The sequence below is a fragment of the Lates calcarifer genome, linkage group LG2 (genome assembly GCF_001640805.2).
Source record: "Lates calcarifer isolate ASB-BC8 linkage group LG2, TLL_Latcal_v3, whole genome shotgun sequence".
NCBI lineage: Eukaryota > Metazoa > Chordata > Actinopteri > Centropomidae > Lates > Lates calcarifer.
The window spans coordinates 9,424,270-9,440,632 of record NC_066834.1 but is presented as its reverse complement, the minus strand read 5'-3'; the positions used below and the strand labels follow the sequence as shown (position 1 = coordinate 9,440,632).

The 16,363-nt window shown below is 40.4% G+C and overlaps 1 protein-coding gene across 4 annotated transcripts in view; it reads right to left on the bottom strand.

Moving 5' to 3' along the window:
* The window catches only part of tspan4a (tetraspanin 4a), a 120,604-nt gene that overhangs the window by 92,837 nt on the left and 11,404 nt on the right, over window positions 1–16,363 (bottom strand). For 2 of the 4 annotated variants that reach the window (XM_018683418.2, XM_018683419.2), the window contains exon 2: window positions 1,247–1,326. In XM_018683418.2, coding sequence (XP_018538934.1) covers window positions 1,247–1,309 — 63 coding nt within the window. In that variant the 5' untranslated portion in view covers window positions 1,310–1,326. Of the gene's footprint in view, window positions 1–1,246; window positions 3,001–16,363 lie in introns of those variants that run through there. The other 2 variants (XM_018683417.2, XM_018683416.2) reach the window with 2 other exon arrangements.

Sequence of the window (16,363 nt, the reverse complement as noted above, 5' to 3'; positions counted from 1 at the left end):
AATCATCCAGTCTACTGTCTGCAGAATATTGAGGTCACATTAATACCTATGAAGTCACCCCCATAAAAGCCTAAATTTTGAATGAGCTGTGCAAAAACTGGATCTTGGTGAAGCAGTTGACAAGTAACAGCTTGTAAATTGCTGTTGAAATGGTGCCGACATTGAGGTCTGACATTAGCCATCAGCTGCTGCTGTGACTCAGATGCATTATTTTCAAAGACAAGCTTTATATTGGAGGAGCTACTCTCTTCTCACCTGGAGGATCATAACATGATTGGCTTCTGAGGAGGAGAGGACTGTAGCTGGTTGTGGTCAAGTGGTCATTATTTATCCCCAGCGGCAACACACACGCACACACACACACACAGTGCTAATAACAAGCGCTGCAATTCCTCTTTGACAGCAGTTTGTAGCTGACAGAAGATGTGAGGGTGAAGAGGTCACTCATACCCTGTGGGAGATTGCATCTTGGCTACTAGATTGCGTTTCAGCATTCTGGGCCTCATTCCATTACCAATAAGAACAGACATATGACAAATAAAAGTAATCCCACAAAAGTAACCATGGAGGTGAGCGTCACTTCAAAACTCTCTGACACATTGCCAAGGATTGCACAAAGGGAATCTGTGACACAAAATCGAGATCTTTAAATCTGAAGCGCTGCTGGGCAACGTGACAGGCTTCACAGTTCAAATGAAAATGATCTGTTGTGGGGCTATCGGAGTGGGATTGACAGAGGCAGACACACACCGAGGCTCAAACATCCCCACGGCAAACAGATATGATCAGCCAGATAGAGCGGATTGACAGCAGATGCCTTGATGGGCTGCGAAGCACTGTTGTGTGGGGAGGGGGGTGAAGCCGAAGCAGAGGCAGGTGAAGAATTACAGCACAGTGATAACACTGTGATTAACTAGTGTACACACAAATGTCAGCTCTAAATATGCCAAAGCTTAACACAGCAAACAATGCAGTGTACACCCACACTTAAAGTACTGTATAGGGAACAGAGAAAGCTCGACTCACCCACACAGTGGGCTTTGTAACCATGATCTAAATGCATGATCTGTCTCTTTCTCACACTCCCCCACCCCCCTCCTCACTCCTCTCACATCACTCTGGTTGCACTGACACACATAACAGGGCTCCCTCTAAACAAGATAAGAAAAATCTGCATAACAGAGGCACAAACATGTAAAAGTCAAGAAAGCAAAACACCACACTGCATGTATGATAAAGAACTCACCCAGAAGAGAAGATTGAAGAAGACCATTCCATAGCGCAGGGCCATCATGCAACCCTCGGCCATCCTGCAGCGCCGCAGTTCTAGGAGGAATATGAAGGAGAGGTCCAGGTAAAACACCACATACTTCTTCCCCTGTGCGTAGCGTCCCTTGGACGTTTGCGGCCCCTTAGTTGTGTGGAAGCCAAATGCGAACGGCGGCCGCTTGTACTCAAACTCTCCACTGAAGCGGTGAAACCCAGAAGTGAACGGTGGCGTGTCAGGTTTACTGTCCAAAGATGGACTACGCCGGTACGGAGTCTCATCTGTGCTCGAGCGTCTCATTATGGAAGCTGAATGAGCTTTAAGAGTCTTTAATAGTCACTCTGAGTACTTCAGGTCTGATCAAAGTCCACAATGAGGGACTGAAGTTATTCCAACAAGGGCTGAGAGACAATTTTGGTAATGTTTCTACCTATCCTCAGTTTAGCTCTAAAATAATTATGACCCCTCTCAAACTCTGGAACTGCTGATTTAATTATACCCCACGTGTGATCACACTTGATCTGAGTTAATCTGTGAAAGATAATGTGCTGCCATTCACTTCTCTTGAGTTCCTCTCCTTTAATCCTATAGTGCCACTATATTCAGCAGGAGACTTTGTATAATCCTGCTGCAACACCTGTGTAATTCTGTATACTTAGGACATAATCCCAACAAGCACATACACATCTGCACATCCCTGTTTCCCTCTCCGTAATCCCTCAAACACAGGTGTCATGCTCTTTAGAGATAAGCTGGTTTGCAGTTTCATCTCGTAACGGTTCAATCAGGTAAATGACTGGAGGGCTTCAACTCGACCTCTCCAGCTGCTTTCGGGCTGACAAAATGATCCAGAAACGTCCTACCTGGTCTCATGAGAGATTCCTGAGCAGGTGCTCTCTGCCGGGAGGTAACAGCACCCCCTGCTTCAGCTAATCAACTTCTCTCACATCCACTGAGAATTAAATGCTACACTCAAGTCGTGTCGAGTGTTCAGCATGTGGTTGTGGTTGTGGATGTTGATGTGCTTTTGCTCACATGCAAAAAAAAAAAAAAAGAGAAAGAAAGATCTAAACAAGACAAGGAGATGGGAGGGAAGGATGGTGTTATGAATGTGAGAGAAAGATTGAAAAGAAGCATGAAGGAATGAATAACGCGTGTGAGCGGACCATTCTTTGGCTTCTTGAATTAGTATCCCTGTTGAATTCCTGCCTTGCACAATTTCCTCCTTGCTTATTTTGCCTCTGCCCTAACTCCTATTTGTCTCTGAAAAGTGTCTGGGGGTTGCTCTGCCTCTCTCCACAGCCTATTCTTCACACATCTAGCAATTCAGCCTCTTCAACTCCCTCTTATTCTCTCCCTGCACCTCACTCTGAGCCCCTCTCTGCGCTCCCCCCTCTGTGCTGACGGCGGTTAATTAATTTCCAGACTCTCATCAGTGAGGCAAAGTGTGCGGTGTCCCTTCTTCTCGCCTCTCCCTCCTCCGCTACAATGCTTCTCTCCTCTTCTCTAGGTGGGCAAGGAGATCAAGGTGTCCACCAGGGTCATGGCCAAGCAGCGAGAGAAGAAGGAACAAGAAGGAGAGACAGGCAGGGAGAAGAGAAAGACAGTTTCCTCAGAGAAGCAAAAGAAAGACTGCAGTGTTTGAGCGGTAGTCCAGCCTCGCTGCCTGAAGCTCCCTCCCTCTTTCTCTTCACAAGCTCCTGTTCTCTTTCTCTCTCCGTCCCCCCCCACCCTCCCCTTTTCTTTCCTCCCTTTTCTCACAAGCTCCGACACTCTCCCTTCCACACGCACAATCTCAAACACCCCATCCCTCCTCGGTAACTGTCCCCAAAACCTGGCAGCGTGAAAGGATGGAGCAGTCATTCATATTCTGGCCACACCCTACAAGGGAGCACAACCAATCACTGTCTTGCAGCCCCATCCTCCCTCATGCACACGCCAATCATGCCCTACCATCTACCAGATAACACTCACACATACACACACACACACACACACACAGAGTGTACTATGCGCGCACACATAGGCGCACACAAAACCTGGTGTGTTGTTAACATACCAGTGCTGAGAAGCCTGCTGCACTTGCGCTAGTGCTTCCTCCTCCTCTCCTCTCTGCCTCCTGCCTGGAACTCATTCCACATGCAGAGGTTGTTCTTGTGCACAACCCAGGCTGCTCTCTGCACGCTTGGCTTCAGTCATGTTCCTCTCGCCCTCTCTCCCTCTAGACCTGGACCTGGGTCATACAGTATCCATGTAGCTGCACTCGGCACAGATTTAGACGGCGCAAACAACTCACCTAAAAGTGTGTCTCTGTACAGGCAGACCAGGAAGGGCGCACTGCTGCTAATATTCACACAAAAATAACTGCATGCTCTCCACAACCTGGTTGCCATCTGGGTCAGCAGCTTTATGAGTCCATGGGGATGATTAAAGCTGCAAAGGTAGCCCTCTGACTTTATTCATAGCTGCATCAAGTATTTAATGGATTTCTGTTTTGTCTCCTGCGTGTATTTTTGTCAGACCACGGAGGTGGCAGCCTAGGAGAGTGAATGTGACTGACATTGTAGAAAAGAGCATGCATGACTGTTGGGCTAACAGTGTTTTCTCCCAAAACATTACTTGACATGAGGCAAAATCAAAAATGATTAAAAAAAAAAGATTTTGGACTTTCTTTGTGATTTTTAAACTAATAAGTGATGAAAGCACCACACTCTGAAAATACAGAGCCAATGTTCCAACATCACTCCCAAGGAAACTGTTGTTCAGCTAGATAAATTAGTATCTTAAGTGCTTGCTATTTGAATTTGAACTCTGCGTAATATTAAATGTCAAGCTAAAACAATTACAGGTGAGAGGAGGTTCTATACTTCTATAATCATTTGTCCCCAAAAAATGTATTTGTGGCAAAAAAGTCATGCAGTGCCAGAAAGTTTAGTCTTTAACAGTTGTGGATAAATGTTAGTGGTTTTTGGGATGTGTCTCTTGTATGTCCCTTGTCTCCAAAATTACAGATACATACAAAACTGAAGTCTGAACAGTCATGTGAAGGAGGAGATTTCTGATTTAAACTGTGTTTTCTATAGAACATGCCAACAGTAACAAGTGAGAAGTGTCAGTGGAAGTGTCACCACATTTCTCTGCTTGGGTCGTCACAGTCATTTACTCAGTCTACCCATGCAGTTAGCTGAAACCCCTCTGTCCCCTCTGCCTTTGCATCACAGTTCAGCTGCCTGCCAGTTGTCAAGCTGGTGATTTTAAACCCACAGCGTTGTTGTGGTTATGGGAAATGGTCTTTATTAAGGCAGTACTAACTCACAGCAGTTTGAGTTCATTTTATGTAAATACTTACTTCAGTGGAGTTTGGAAAGTCACTAAAACTGTCATTGTAACATTGAAAAAATTGATGCCTTTGCCAAGCTAATTATCAACAGATTTGACCTATCTGCATCATCTATTAAAACAGTATGACTTGCTTTTAATGTCAACAATTAACCATGCATATCAGCATATACTGCAATTGTCATTTAATCAAACTGAAAATGCACATTAAAATAATAATTTTAGATTATGCTACCACCTAATGACACATATTACAGCTGATCCAGCTTTAAAGGTTGGACGGAACAGCTGAATCATGTTCTCTCGACAAATGTAAACAAAGATACCTAATCTTGACTCTGAGCGTGTTCATTCATACATGATTCAAACTAATGAGCCACAATCATAAATAAGTCGTATTTATACAGCATGTGATTCATCATACTTATATGTCAATTATGCAAGTAATTGGCACAATTTGCTGTCACTTCCATGAAACATACAGACTGGGAAGAATTATGCAGCAGGAAACTCATTATAGTTGAAACAAGGTTGTCATTAACATACTGTGACGCCACAAAGCAAAACACCTCACTCACAGTCATTCATGTAATCCCCTAACCTAACACATCCTCCATCTACCCCAGACATATATTCTTACCCAAACACACACACATACACACACAAACCAGCACACAAACAAAGTAAATGTGCAGTGGCACCTTGGGGTGGTGGTGGCGGCTTTGCTGTCCTCAGCATGTACAAATACACAGATAAGGAGGGAAAAAAAGGTTTGGCTGCAGCAAGGAAACATGATACATGACATGATGAAATTAATCTCTGTTAAGACTGAGGGTTTATAGAAAAGGGCACATATTAAATACTTTATGAATCACTGTGATGTGATATAAAGATGTAAAGGGACTGACATGCTCAGTCAGACACACAAAGCGAGCTGTGCTTCACTCTGGTCTCTGTGTAGTCGTAAATGGGTAGAGGGCTGGCTTGGTTTCCCTTGTTTAAAGCTGGAATATGAGTCTCCTCTGAATATCTCCTCTAAATGACAAAGCAGGCTACAAGGATAACTGCAGTGCGCTCAGAGCAGCAATATGAGCATATGAAATGAGAACGGTTTTCCCCAAGACTGGCAAATTATTTAGAGCTGTTTGCCTGGTAGAATTTTAGCTTGTGCTTGTGCAAAAAAAAAAAAAAAAAAAAAAAAAGGAAATTAAAGACTTTATATGCCCCTACTAACATATATTTCTCTCTTTTAACATGAGCCAGAATTTATAAATTGAACTTAAAGCACCCTGAATCAGCAAAGGGTCCATTATGTGGGTTCACTGTTGTAACGTTTACAGTGATACAGAGGGAAAGAATAATTTTAAACTTTTCTCCATATCAGATCTTAATTTTCACTTTAGATTAACAGTTTTGACTTGATCATGACTCAGTGATTTCATTTTTGAAAGGTCACAAATTTTATTTCTTAAGGTGATAAGGTAATTGTGACTTTTAAGAAGTTTCCCCAACTGTCAGTCATCTCCAGTTCAGATAAAATCGCATGGTGTTTCCTCTACATGTTACTGTACTGGCAATACAAGTAATTAATTGCAACTATTACAGTAATTGTTACAGTACTGTAGCTTGAATTTTTCCTTGAAAACACTTTTTCCAGGCATTAAACAGCTTCATCCAAGGTTAGGTTAAAGCTTTTATCATTTATCAAATCACATGTAGAATAAATTCCCACAAGGCACCTTAAAACTCCTTTCTAAACACCTTACATGGTTGCTTTACTGTAAGCCTGCACAACAGTTCCTGCCATTTCCTGTCCATGAATAATGTGGAGACCAGAATATCACATTGTGACCATGATTTGCTGGGCTCAGGTGCTGTCAGGACGTCACTTTCCAAAAGCACAGCTGTGTGTGAGGGAGACTGAGCTGACTGAAAGCACATTTTCACAACAGCATGACACTGAAGATCATTCAGGAATTCAAGCCATGAAGATTAATAATAACAGCTCTGGTGGGAAATAAACATGTTTTATCCAAACCGAGCCAATTTAAGATTGCCTTCGCTGACAAAATAGAGATAGTAGAACAAAATTACATGCATCAGAATACTGACAATGTGTTTGGTAGAAACTGAAACCAGCATTGCAAACACAAGATTAAAGAATGATGTAAAAGCCTTGTAGTAGAAATGGTAATACAGTATAATAAAACAAAGTATTATTCAATCATGAGCCTCTCTGCATCTTCAAAACACAATGGGATAATATAACAGTGGCAATCTTTTTATTATTCATTATTTCAACATTAGATAACCCTATTTTTTATTTATAATTTTGATGCACAGTGACAATAGAGGAGAAAAGTGAATTTGTTGTAATTTGCAGGGCTAAAATTATGACCTCGGCTGTGTCTAAATTTATCAGAGGGAAAATGCGGCATCACAACAGTTAGCCGGTAATCTAAATTGCTGGGATTATTTTCTCAGTAAGATAGTGTTGAGTGCTGTTGGCATAGCAGTAGAATGGAGGCATGAGAAACACGTGCGTTTAGTCTACATTTGTGTAACAAGACTGATACATTTAACTTTATTTGATTAGGAAGTTCAATTGCGATAAAGTTCTTCTTCTCAAAAACAATTAGTAGAAACAATTACAAGGGTCATGAAAAATGTCAGATAAGGAAGCTTTAAAGCCACCAAATGGGGGATGAAAAAATCCAGTTTGATTTAAAATCCAGTCCTGCCATGATTACATATGACAAGTCTATGGTTTATTAATTACTGAACCATGTACTATAGTTACACAATCTAAATAAACCAGAGGAGGCACTTCATATGGTAGACTAATATCATGAGAGCATTTCCCCTTCGTGTCAATAGGTAAAGGTTAAAGTGTAAAGATCACCAAAGAATTTTCTAATTTTTTTTGCATAAGTGGACCTAGAGTCACACCACTAGGTCAGATTGCTCTAATACAGATCACAGACACTGAGAAGAGGGCTGTGGTGCCTGCAAAAAACATCCTGACGTTGTTCCCAAACTCTGTAAATGAAACAGGAATTAAAAAATTAATGCACACATTTACAATCATGAATGAATAATATGAATCCACAAAGCCTGAGAATGAAAAATGAATGAGTCACACCTTGGTCACCGTTAGCTGAATGTGGTGACTTAATACCTTCACACATTATAATTCAGCATTAATTACTGTTGTTAACTAAGAGATTTAATTGCTATATTAATGCAACAAGAGGATTTTACATGAGGGGACACAAAACAATTAAGTAACCATGAAAACCATGTGAGCCACCTATTGTTCTTAGGCATGTGTTTAAAATGTAATTACGCCACGCTCAGAGCCAAACAGAATCATTGTACATGCAAAGAGTTTGGGGAAGTGGGTGGCAAAAAAAGAATAGCTCTGCGCCTACCTGCATTCATTGTGGAAAGAGGAACGAAGACAAATGTTCTGTATTCTGTGTATTAAGGTAAAAATAATAATAATAAGTTACTGTCTTGGAGCTGGTTAATTTCAGGCCCTAAAGTATAAATTACTCCCTGTGGACCTGCCCGCACACAGACCTAACCGCTAACGCACTGTGTAGGGCAGCAAAGGCCATGTACTGTTTACATATGGCTGGTGATATTCTTTATGTTTTTTAACCAGAAGTATTTCTATTCTTGATTGCAAAATAGCAGTTTGACAAAACAGTCCAAATTCAAAATACACTTTCTAGCTTTTAATGCAGGTTTTTGACCAAAATGTCTTTAAAAAAAACTCTTACCAAATCATATTGAAGAATGATTCAACGATTGTGTAGCATGTAATATGAAAGAAGTCAACAAAGTATTATCAGCTCAATATGCAGCTTCCCTCAGCTTTAATTCAGAGTTAATAAATGACATTGCCGCTGTTATTGATTATTATTCTACAATTTAAATCTGCAATAACCAATAACTTTTTATAAGCACTAGGGGGCAGCGTAAATAAGCTATGAGCATGGCATTGGCATTTCATTGCCTCTGACATTGCAAACTTGTCAGAAAATAGTTGCTTATTTAAACATCTAGGTGTTACGGAGCAACATTACAACATGATTCTCTGTAGGCTCATTACTTCAAGCAACCCCTGTCACATTGTTTTCACATTGTTATTTGCTATATTGGTATTGTAAAATATCGGTTACAGTCGCTTTAAGGCCAATGGCTGGATAGAAAAGTATTAAAATGATAATTAATTGTGAAGACAGCCCCACACAAAAACTTGCGGTCACCTGCCACAGGATATTGTCATAGGCCAAACTGCTAGATTTATTGTTGAGTGGTTCTCCAGGAGAAATGGCTAACTGCTAGCTTTTGCTTCCTGTGTGTGTAACTCAGAAGGGAAGGTACCTGGTTAAGAACAGTCTTTCATGATCTCAAACATCTTTATGTGAGGATTACCAAACATTGAAAGCAACAGGAGTCAAAGACAAAGCTGTAAAATTGGGGTTGCTCAGCAGATCAAACAAACCGACAGTGCAGACAAACGGGGAATTGAACAGCATAACAGCGAGTAGAGGAGAACAGATATCTGCTCACATATCTGTGATTATCACCTGAATGTAACTGTGTGGAAAATGTGAAATAGAGCGCATTATGTAAATTGTTGTAAAATGGGAATGTCAGAAGGTATTGAGGAATGGACTGATGCATCGTTGCTTTTGGTCTTTTCATGGGATTTGTTGACAATAAAAAAACATTGAAAGATGTCAGTTTTATGCTGTATGGAGTCCTGTGCTAAACAGAAACTGTCATCTGAGCCTTCAGTCCTCTTTGTATCAGTGTTTAGTGGCAGCAGGTGGTGGGATCAGCCAAACACACAGTCTGTGTAACAAAGGATAAACGTGCATCTTTTATTTTGCTGCAGATTCAACAGCCTAAAGGTAAATTACCTATCATCAGGGAAGGTGAAGTAAGGAAATTGAACTTTAATTATTTATACAATTTTTATAGTGCATGCTGCCTCCATAGAAAAAAAGACTAATTAGATTTTAACTTGTTATCACTAAGCATGCATCTCCTCATGTTCTGAGAAATGAGACAACACAAAAAAGAATGCATCGATCTAGATTTATTAAAGTATATAGTAGTATACACAAGATGATTTTTATAGAAATTTGAAGGCCTGTCAACTTGGTGTTACTATAAAAACGCTAACTGAAACACAGTTTGTGGTTAAATATTAAGAATAAAGAGGTGTGGAATATTCATACATTTTAATTGCTGCATGCAGAGCTTTCACTTTGTTTTTCAGAGGCAAGGCAGAATTGCGCATCATTTGTGACAGGCACATGACTCTAGAAGGCTGTGCACAGGACATTGACTTGACTTGAAAATAACCTGATCACTGTTAAATGTTTTGATGAGTAGGTAAGTGAAGATTAGTGCTTTTTATAGCATTTATGAGCTTTAAAAGACGTCTAGTAATCAGCATGTTGATTTATAAATGGACTCTAAAGAGGCCACATCATCAGTGACCGAACCGCAGTTGCATCAGTCAAAATCAACTGCAAGATTATAATACATCAAGGGCAACAGTCTGGAAAGTAATAACAAAACTGTGTGAAAGTAACTGAAGAGGACATGATGGACACAGAACTAATATAACACGCCTTTGTAGCTGTGTGTGCTCTGATAATTGGTGATGAGGTTATGTTATAATTTTCATATTTTGTCTGCCTCTGTGTTTTGTTCTGCTCACATCATGTTCCCCCTGAGTAAGAAAACATATCTGAAATTTGTGCTAACACATAGTCTCTTTTCATTTTGTTGAGAAGCCAGCTAGCTTAGCACAAAGTTAGCTTAGCTTAGCACAAAGCTTGGAACTGGGGGTAAACAGCTAGCATGGCTCTGCCCAGAGGTTGATTTTTTTTTTTTTTTTAATCCATTCACCAGCATCTCTAAACCTCACAAACCACCCATTTAACATTTGTTTAAACATCCTAAAAAATATGACCAAAGTGTAAAACTTCCTGACTTCAGGAGTTTACCGGTCGCTGCCCAGTCTACAGTGCTAAACTCAGCGTATATGAGTAGCCAACAGACACAAATCTCGCTGCCCTTCTTTGCGCTGTCCAGCGTCACGTTACTCTACGATTCAAACACCCGTCTCAGATTTGGTTTATATCGTCTACAACCTGTTATGGACTCTAAATGACAAAATGCAAGTGGACTCTGGGGCTTCTTCAGTGATGCAATGACTTGCAGACTTTTAGGGGGCAGCTCCAGTTGCAGTGAATGACTACATTACCTTACAGATTCACTTCAAAACATGTTCTGGCAAACAACGTATCAGGTTGATGGTTAATATATCCATACGTCACTGTGTGTGTTAATAACGGTTGCAGGCTAGGGATTAACATATCCAAGCTGTTAACATGATAAAACTGTGGATGACTGACTTCCATTATTTACACATTGTGGCTTTCTCATTAGTCCAGCTGATGGGATATGATTACCCATGGCCAACGATCACACCGAAGCAAACAACCAGTATCTCTGACTTAATCATGTTGTAATTGTTTTTCTTCACCTTACAAAATGACAAGGGAATGACATCTAGATGCCGCATTTGTCAGCCTGTGAAAAACACTGGCAGGGTGTCTGAGAAAATGTTTCAGACCTGGCACAGAACGGTAATTTACAGCTATAAATACCCCCATCTATTCATCTTCATCAGTATCTCCCATCAAGTCATCAAACATTTCTGCCATATGGGGTGTCAGCAGACTCATGACCGATTCTGATCTCTGCCCCACACCTCTGAACAACCAGCATGGAAACCTCCGAACCTGCAAACATGATGTATGCATATGTGTCACATCTGCAATTTGCATTCTGCTGCTAATCCGTCCTAGCGGGAAGGTTATTACCCTGCTTGCCAGTCAAACGCTGCCCAAGAACAGACAAATGTGCCTTCTTTGTGGACATGTATTTATGGACATGAAGAGAAGAAAAATCCCCCAGGAAAGAAGGCAGTGGGGTGTTTGCTATAAATGTATACATCCATTTAACAGACATAAGCACACATCTCACGCATGTAAAAACTCACTATGGCACATGTGCAAGCCACCCTCAATGTGTTCACATCAAGACAGGTAGTTGACAGGCTCATACATACATTACATGACTCCCACTCCCAGATTATACTCCTCAAAATAAAACAAATATAACATCTGTTCACATCATTGTGGTTTTTGCAAAATCTTCTCTTACTTATACGATCCAAGTGATACTTACTCGCAGGTAGTGTTGTTAAAGGTTTACTTCACAAGCCTTTTGCTTAGACGGTGTATCTAATGGTGTTGAGTGAAAAACAAATTGGATTGTCTCATTTCAATGCCGTACATGCCCACACACACAGGACAATCTGAAATTTGATTTATGCAGCCAGTCTGAGAAACATTCCTTTAAATTTGAGTCGAATATAAAATCAATGGTTTCAATCTGATTTGTGAAAATCAATTTCCTTGTGTTGTTTTTGCTTTTCAGGCTGAAATGCATGAAATGTCTGAAATGTAACTTGGTCTCTCAAATTGAGTCTTTGATTGTCCCATTGGTTTTGCTCATTACACAGAATATATTCACTACAAGTAAATTCAGACCCGCTGTCATCACGATGAGAACATAATGGATTCTTAAGTGCTTAAACCCACAATGCATGTGGGTGAATGTCCAAACACAGTGTATTCAGAAAGTATTTAATTTACCAGCATCTTTGAAACTGCAATATAAGTATAAAGATTAATAGACATCCTCATCTTTTTATGTCTAAGGATGTCCGGGCTGTTTAACAAATGGCACTGAAGCGTAATGAGATGCAGCGAGTTCCTTTGTGTGGAGGCTGAACATATTAATTTAGCTGAATGTGTGCATGATGCGCTGTATCTGATGATTTGCATTTACTCTATTCGCTGTTGTGTAATTCCATTGAATTTACTGTGTATATAGTAATAAACAGGCATAGCATTTCAAATGAATCTGCTGTTTCATTTTTCTACCCAGACCCGCATCCACACAGAGACATCTGTCCTCCCTCATTTGCAGCATTAAGAGAGTATCACATCAAAACACATGCGCACACACACACACATACACAAAAAGAAAAAACAGCTGAAATCCCACTGTGAGTAATCTCATCAGAGAGGTGTTCAGACAGGTGGCTGCGTGTAGGCAGACCTGCTTGATCCAGAAGACAGAGAGCACCAGAGATAACCAGCGATAAAGTCCCTGGAGCAGACATGAAACAACTTGGATCAAGCCACATCAAATGATACACAAGTGTGTCTCTGTCTAAGCGTGTATTTGTGTTGGCGTGTGTGTGAGCTCCATCTTTGCTGAAGGACCTTGGTCCGCCGTGTCCTCCTGAGGCTGCCAATAGTATTTAAATGCAGTACAGTAAAACATGCCGCAGTCTAAGTCCCAAGGGCAGCCATACATGGCCTTATTTAACCTGACAGGCTGCAAGGAGCAGAGCTGGTAATGTCTGTTAATGTTAGAATCACACATCATGTATCATGCATGCATTTTTGTTTGAAAGTATTAAAATAACTGTTGCAGAGGGACACTCAAGCAACCGAGTCACTCTGGCCTGTGGTGCAGGATACGATTACCTTGTGCAACTTCTGTTATAAAACTGACAAGGCTGAAATGGGTTTAGCACTACCAGGAGAACTGCAGTTCAGTGGCTGTAAAATGATGACACAAAGCATTTTTTAATGAATCCCTTTTGTGGTACTGTTTTGTAGGGGAGCTGAAATAAAGGTCCAAAACCTGCTCAGAAAAGCAATGCCTATACCCACAGTAACTGTAAAAATTTGTAGGCCTATCCAGAATTTGGTAATTATTTGATTGTGTTTCTATGGTTACGTTACACAACCAGCAAAATAATGACGTCAAATCCTCAAGGAGAAGAGAAGAAAAAACATATAAAACAGCACTTAGTTAGTTATTCATACAGGATCCAAACCTGCATGAAGGTAGCCATTGAAAATCATAGATATTGAAAATGTATGATCATGCTCTCTAAGATGAAGAAGCTCAACTGTGCCAGTCTGGCTTTTTAAGAAAATAGCATGTTATTGGACATCCTGGTTGCCAAGTGGTTAAAAAACATTCTGTAAAAATGGAAGGTCCTTTGATGCATGTCGTATCCCTCTCTCTCTCGCTACGGTTTTATAGTCTGTAACTACACCGTAAAAGAAAATTAGATGTTACGTTTTATATGTAACACCTTCGTCTGTAGCACAGTAATAACCTGTATTTTGTATTTTGTGCTCGCCGAGTGGATGGTGTTGTCTCTGTCTGACACGATAACTGACAGATTGATGAGTCCTGTGTTTGGCTAACTGGTGTAATCCATCAGCAATAGTGTTCAGCTCAGCTAACAAGGATGTTTTTGCAAGAGGAAGGACCACACAAGACAAGGAAAATAATCTCCTTTTACTATCAGGAATGCAGGAGATTTACAGGACACTTAACTTCTGAGATAGTTTTTCACCAGACTGGTTGCACCAACTGTTCATGAGTTTAAACTTAGCTGTAATTATAATATGTGGTCAACATAGGAACACCATACTAATACTACTACTCTCTGTGGCATGATTTCAACAAGATGTTGGAAATGTTCCTTAGAGATTCTGGTCCATGTTGACATGACTAATCACAAAATTTCTGCAGATTTGTCAGCATTCATGCTGCCAATCTCTCCTTTTACCACATCCAAATGGTGTTCTGCTGGATTCAGATCTGGTGACTGGTGAGGCCACTGAGGTACACTGAACTCATTGTCATGTTCATGAAACCACTTTGAGTTAGTTTGGGTATCACACAGCAGTACAAACGAACTAACAAATCGAAGCAAGAAAGGTAAAATTCCTGTTTTTGTCAATGGAGTCTGGTCACTTTAAAGTCAGTGTAAAGCAGTAATACAATGCATTCTGAGTTAGTCACACCACGGAAAAATGTGCTATTAACCACCTAGCTAAATTTGAATGGTTAAAAAAATTAGCAAATATATAAAAACGTTGAGGGTGTGTCTGCTGCAGGCGCTGAAACCACACCCACTCTAACGCACTCTAACCCTTATCCGTATCCTGCTAGCACCCTGTTAGCACCACAACCCATAAAACAGATACTAGCAGCCTTGGAGTTGTAGAGATGTTCTTGTTTGAGGCACCAGAGGATACACACATTAGACACACACACAGACAGTGAGCAATGTCAGCGGGGTGGTGGGGTGGGGTCACGGTCAGTTCAGCTTCATTCAAAAGTAAGAGCAGATTACCAGTGAATTCCCATTGTCTCCAATTAAAATAAAAAAAAAAAACTAACCAGAGTGAAACGGTCATTTAATCAACCTCTTCTTGCCTTTGAAAATTTAAATTAGGTTTAAATTTAAATTTGATGTGGGCAAATGCACAGTTGGACTATGTTGCAGCAGCTGTTTCATAGTTGCCGTGTGCACTGTTCTTGCTCAGTAAGGGAGCATTTTTATCCCTATTAGTCATTCACACAATACATGAGTTCAAAGACCCAGAGTTATTCTTTAAGTTCAATGTATTGTTTGCCTTATAAAACTGTATATCTTTTACAACTCATCATGCTACAGTGACTCTCTGTGATTAAGATAATAATGATCATTGTTCTACAATACACAAAGTTTGTATATATATTTCTTCATATATTTCTTACTGTTTCTCACACTAGTGGTTTTTTTTTCGTAGGGATTCATGGCCCCTGGAGGTGGACCTGGTCTGCCCTGATCCAACATGGGTCAGCTGGTTAGTGTTGCGTAGTAAATAATTTGCTCAAAGACAGAAAAGCGATTTATCAACAAACATGTGCAAATGTTTTCTGAATGCAATTACACGTTTCACTGAACAGGGTCGCTTTCTATAAGGGAGTCTGTTAGCAAGTGCAGAGCAGCTGATTGGTTAGTGTGTAGGTGTTCTTTCAACTACAAAACATGAGCATGAAAAAAACAAAAACAAACTGGCTTTCATATCCACGTCGTATTGTTCAACATTCACACATGCTGTTTTGATTTCATAACTAGTAATCAGAAACCATTGTAATAGCTGTTGCAATCTGGCACGCCTTGAAAAGGTGGACACAGCAGATATTCTTAGGCTTTCTTTCAAGTGCACGGGACGCCTCCGTAGCCAATTATCAACACGACTGTTAGCAGAGCATTTGTTATGTGTGTGAGACAATAATGTTTCACTATGAATGTGAGCCTCGTGAAGGTAGGTGGCTCGCTTTGAATAAAATGAAACAATCCCTCCGACAGATTGTTAGGTGTTGTTTGGTGTTATCGCACTGTGGTGAACGCTGGATGACGTCAATAAGCGCTTTAGCAAACTTCTATTCAGACTGCAGAAGAAACAATAATGAAGTAAGGCCTCATTATGTATTGACAGCTCATTGGGCTGGGATACAAAGTGTTTTTTAGAAAAAAGCTACTGTGTTTGAACCGTGTGACATAGGTATCAACGCCTGATAGAGAAAAGGAAAAACCTAAATAAATTAGCGGGAAACTATAACAAAAGCAGATAATTCTGATGTTCTGGAGACTTGTGGGGGCACAACACCTTTTAATCTAGATGTTTTATGGTGGGTGTTCCCTCAGTTTGTCACCCATCTGCAGATATTTTCAATACAGCTGCAGGTTTCATAAAATTTCATTTAAATCTTTCTCTTTTTCATTCTGTGAGG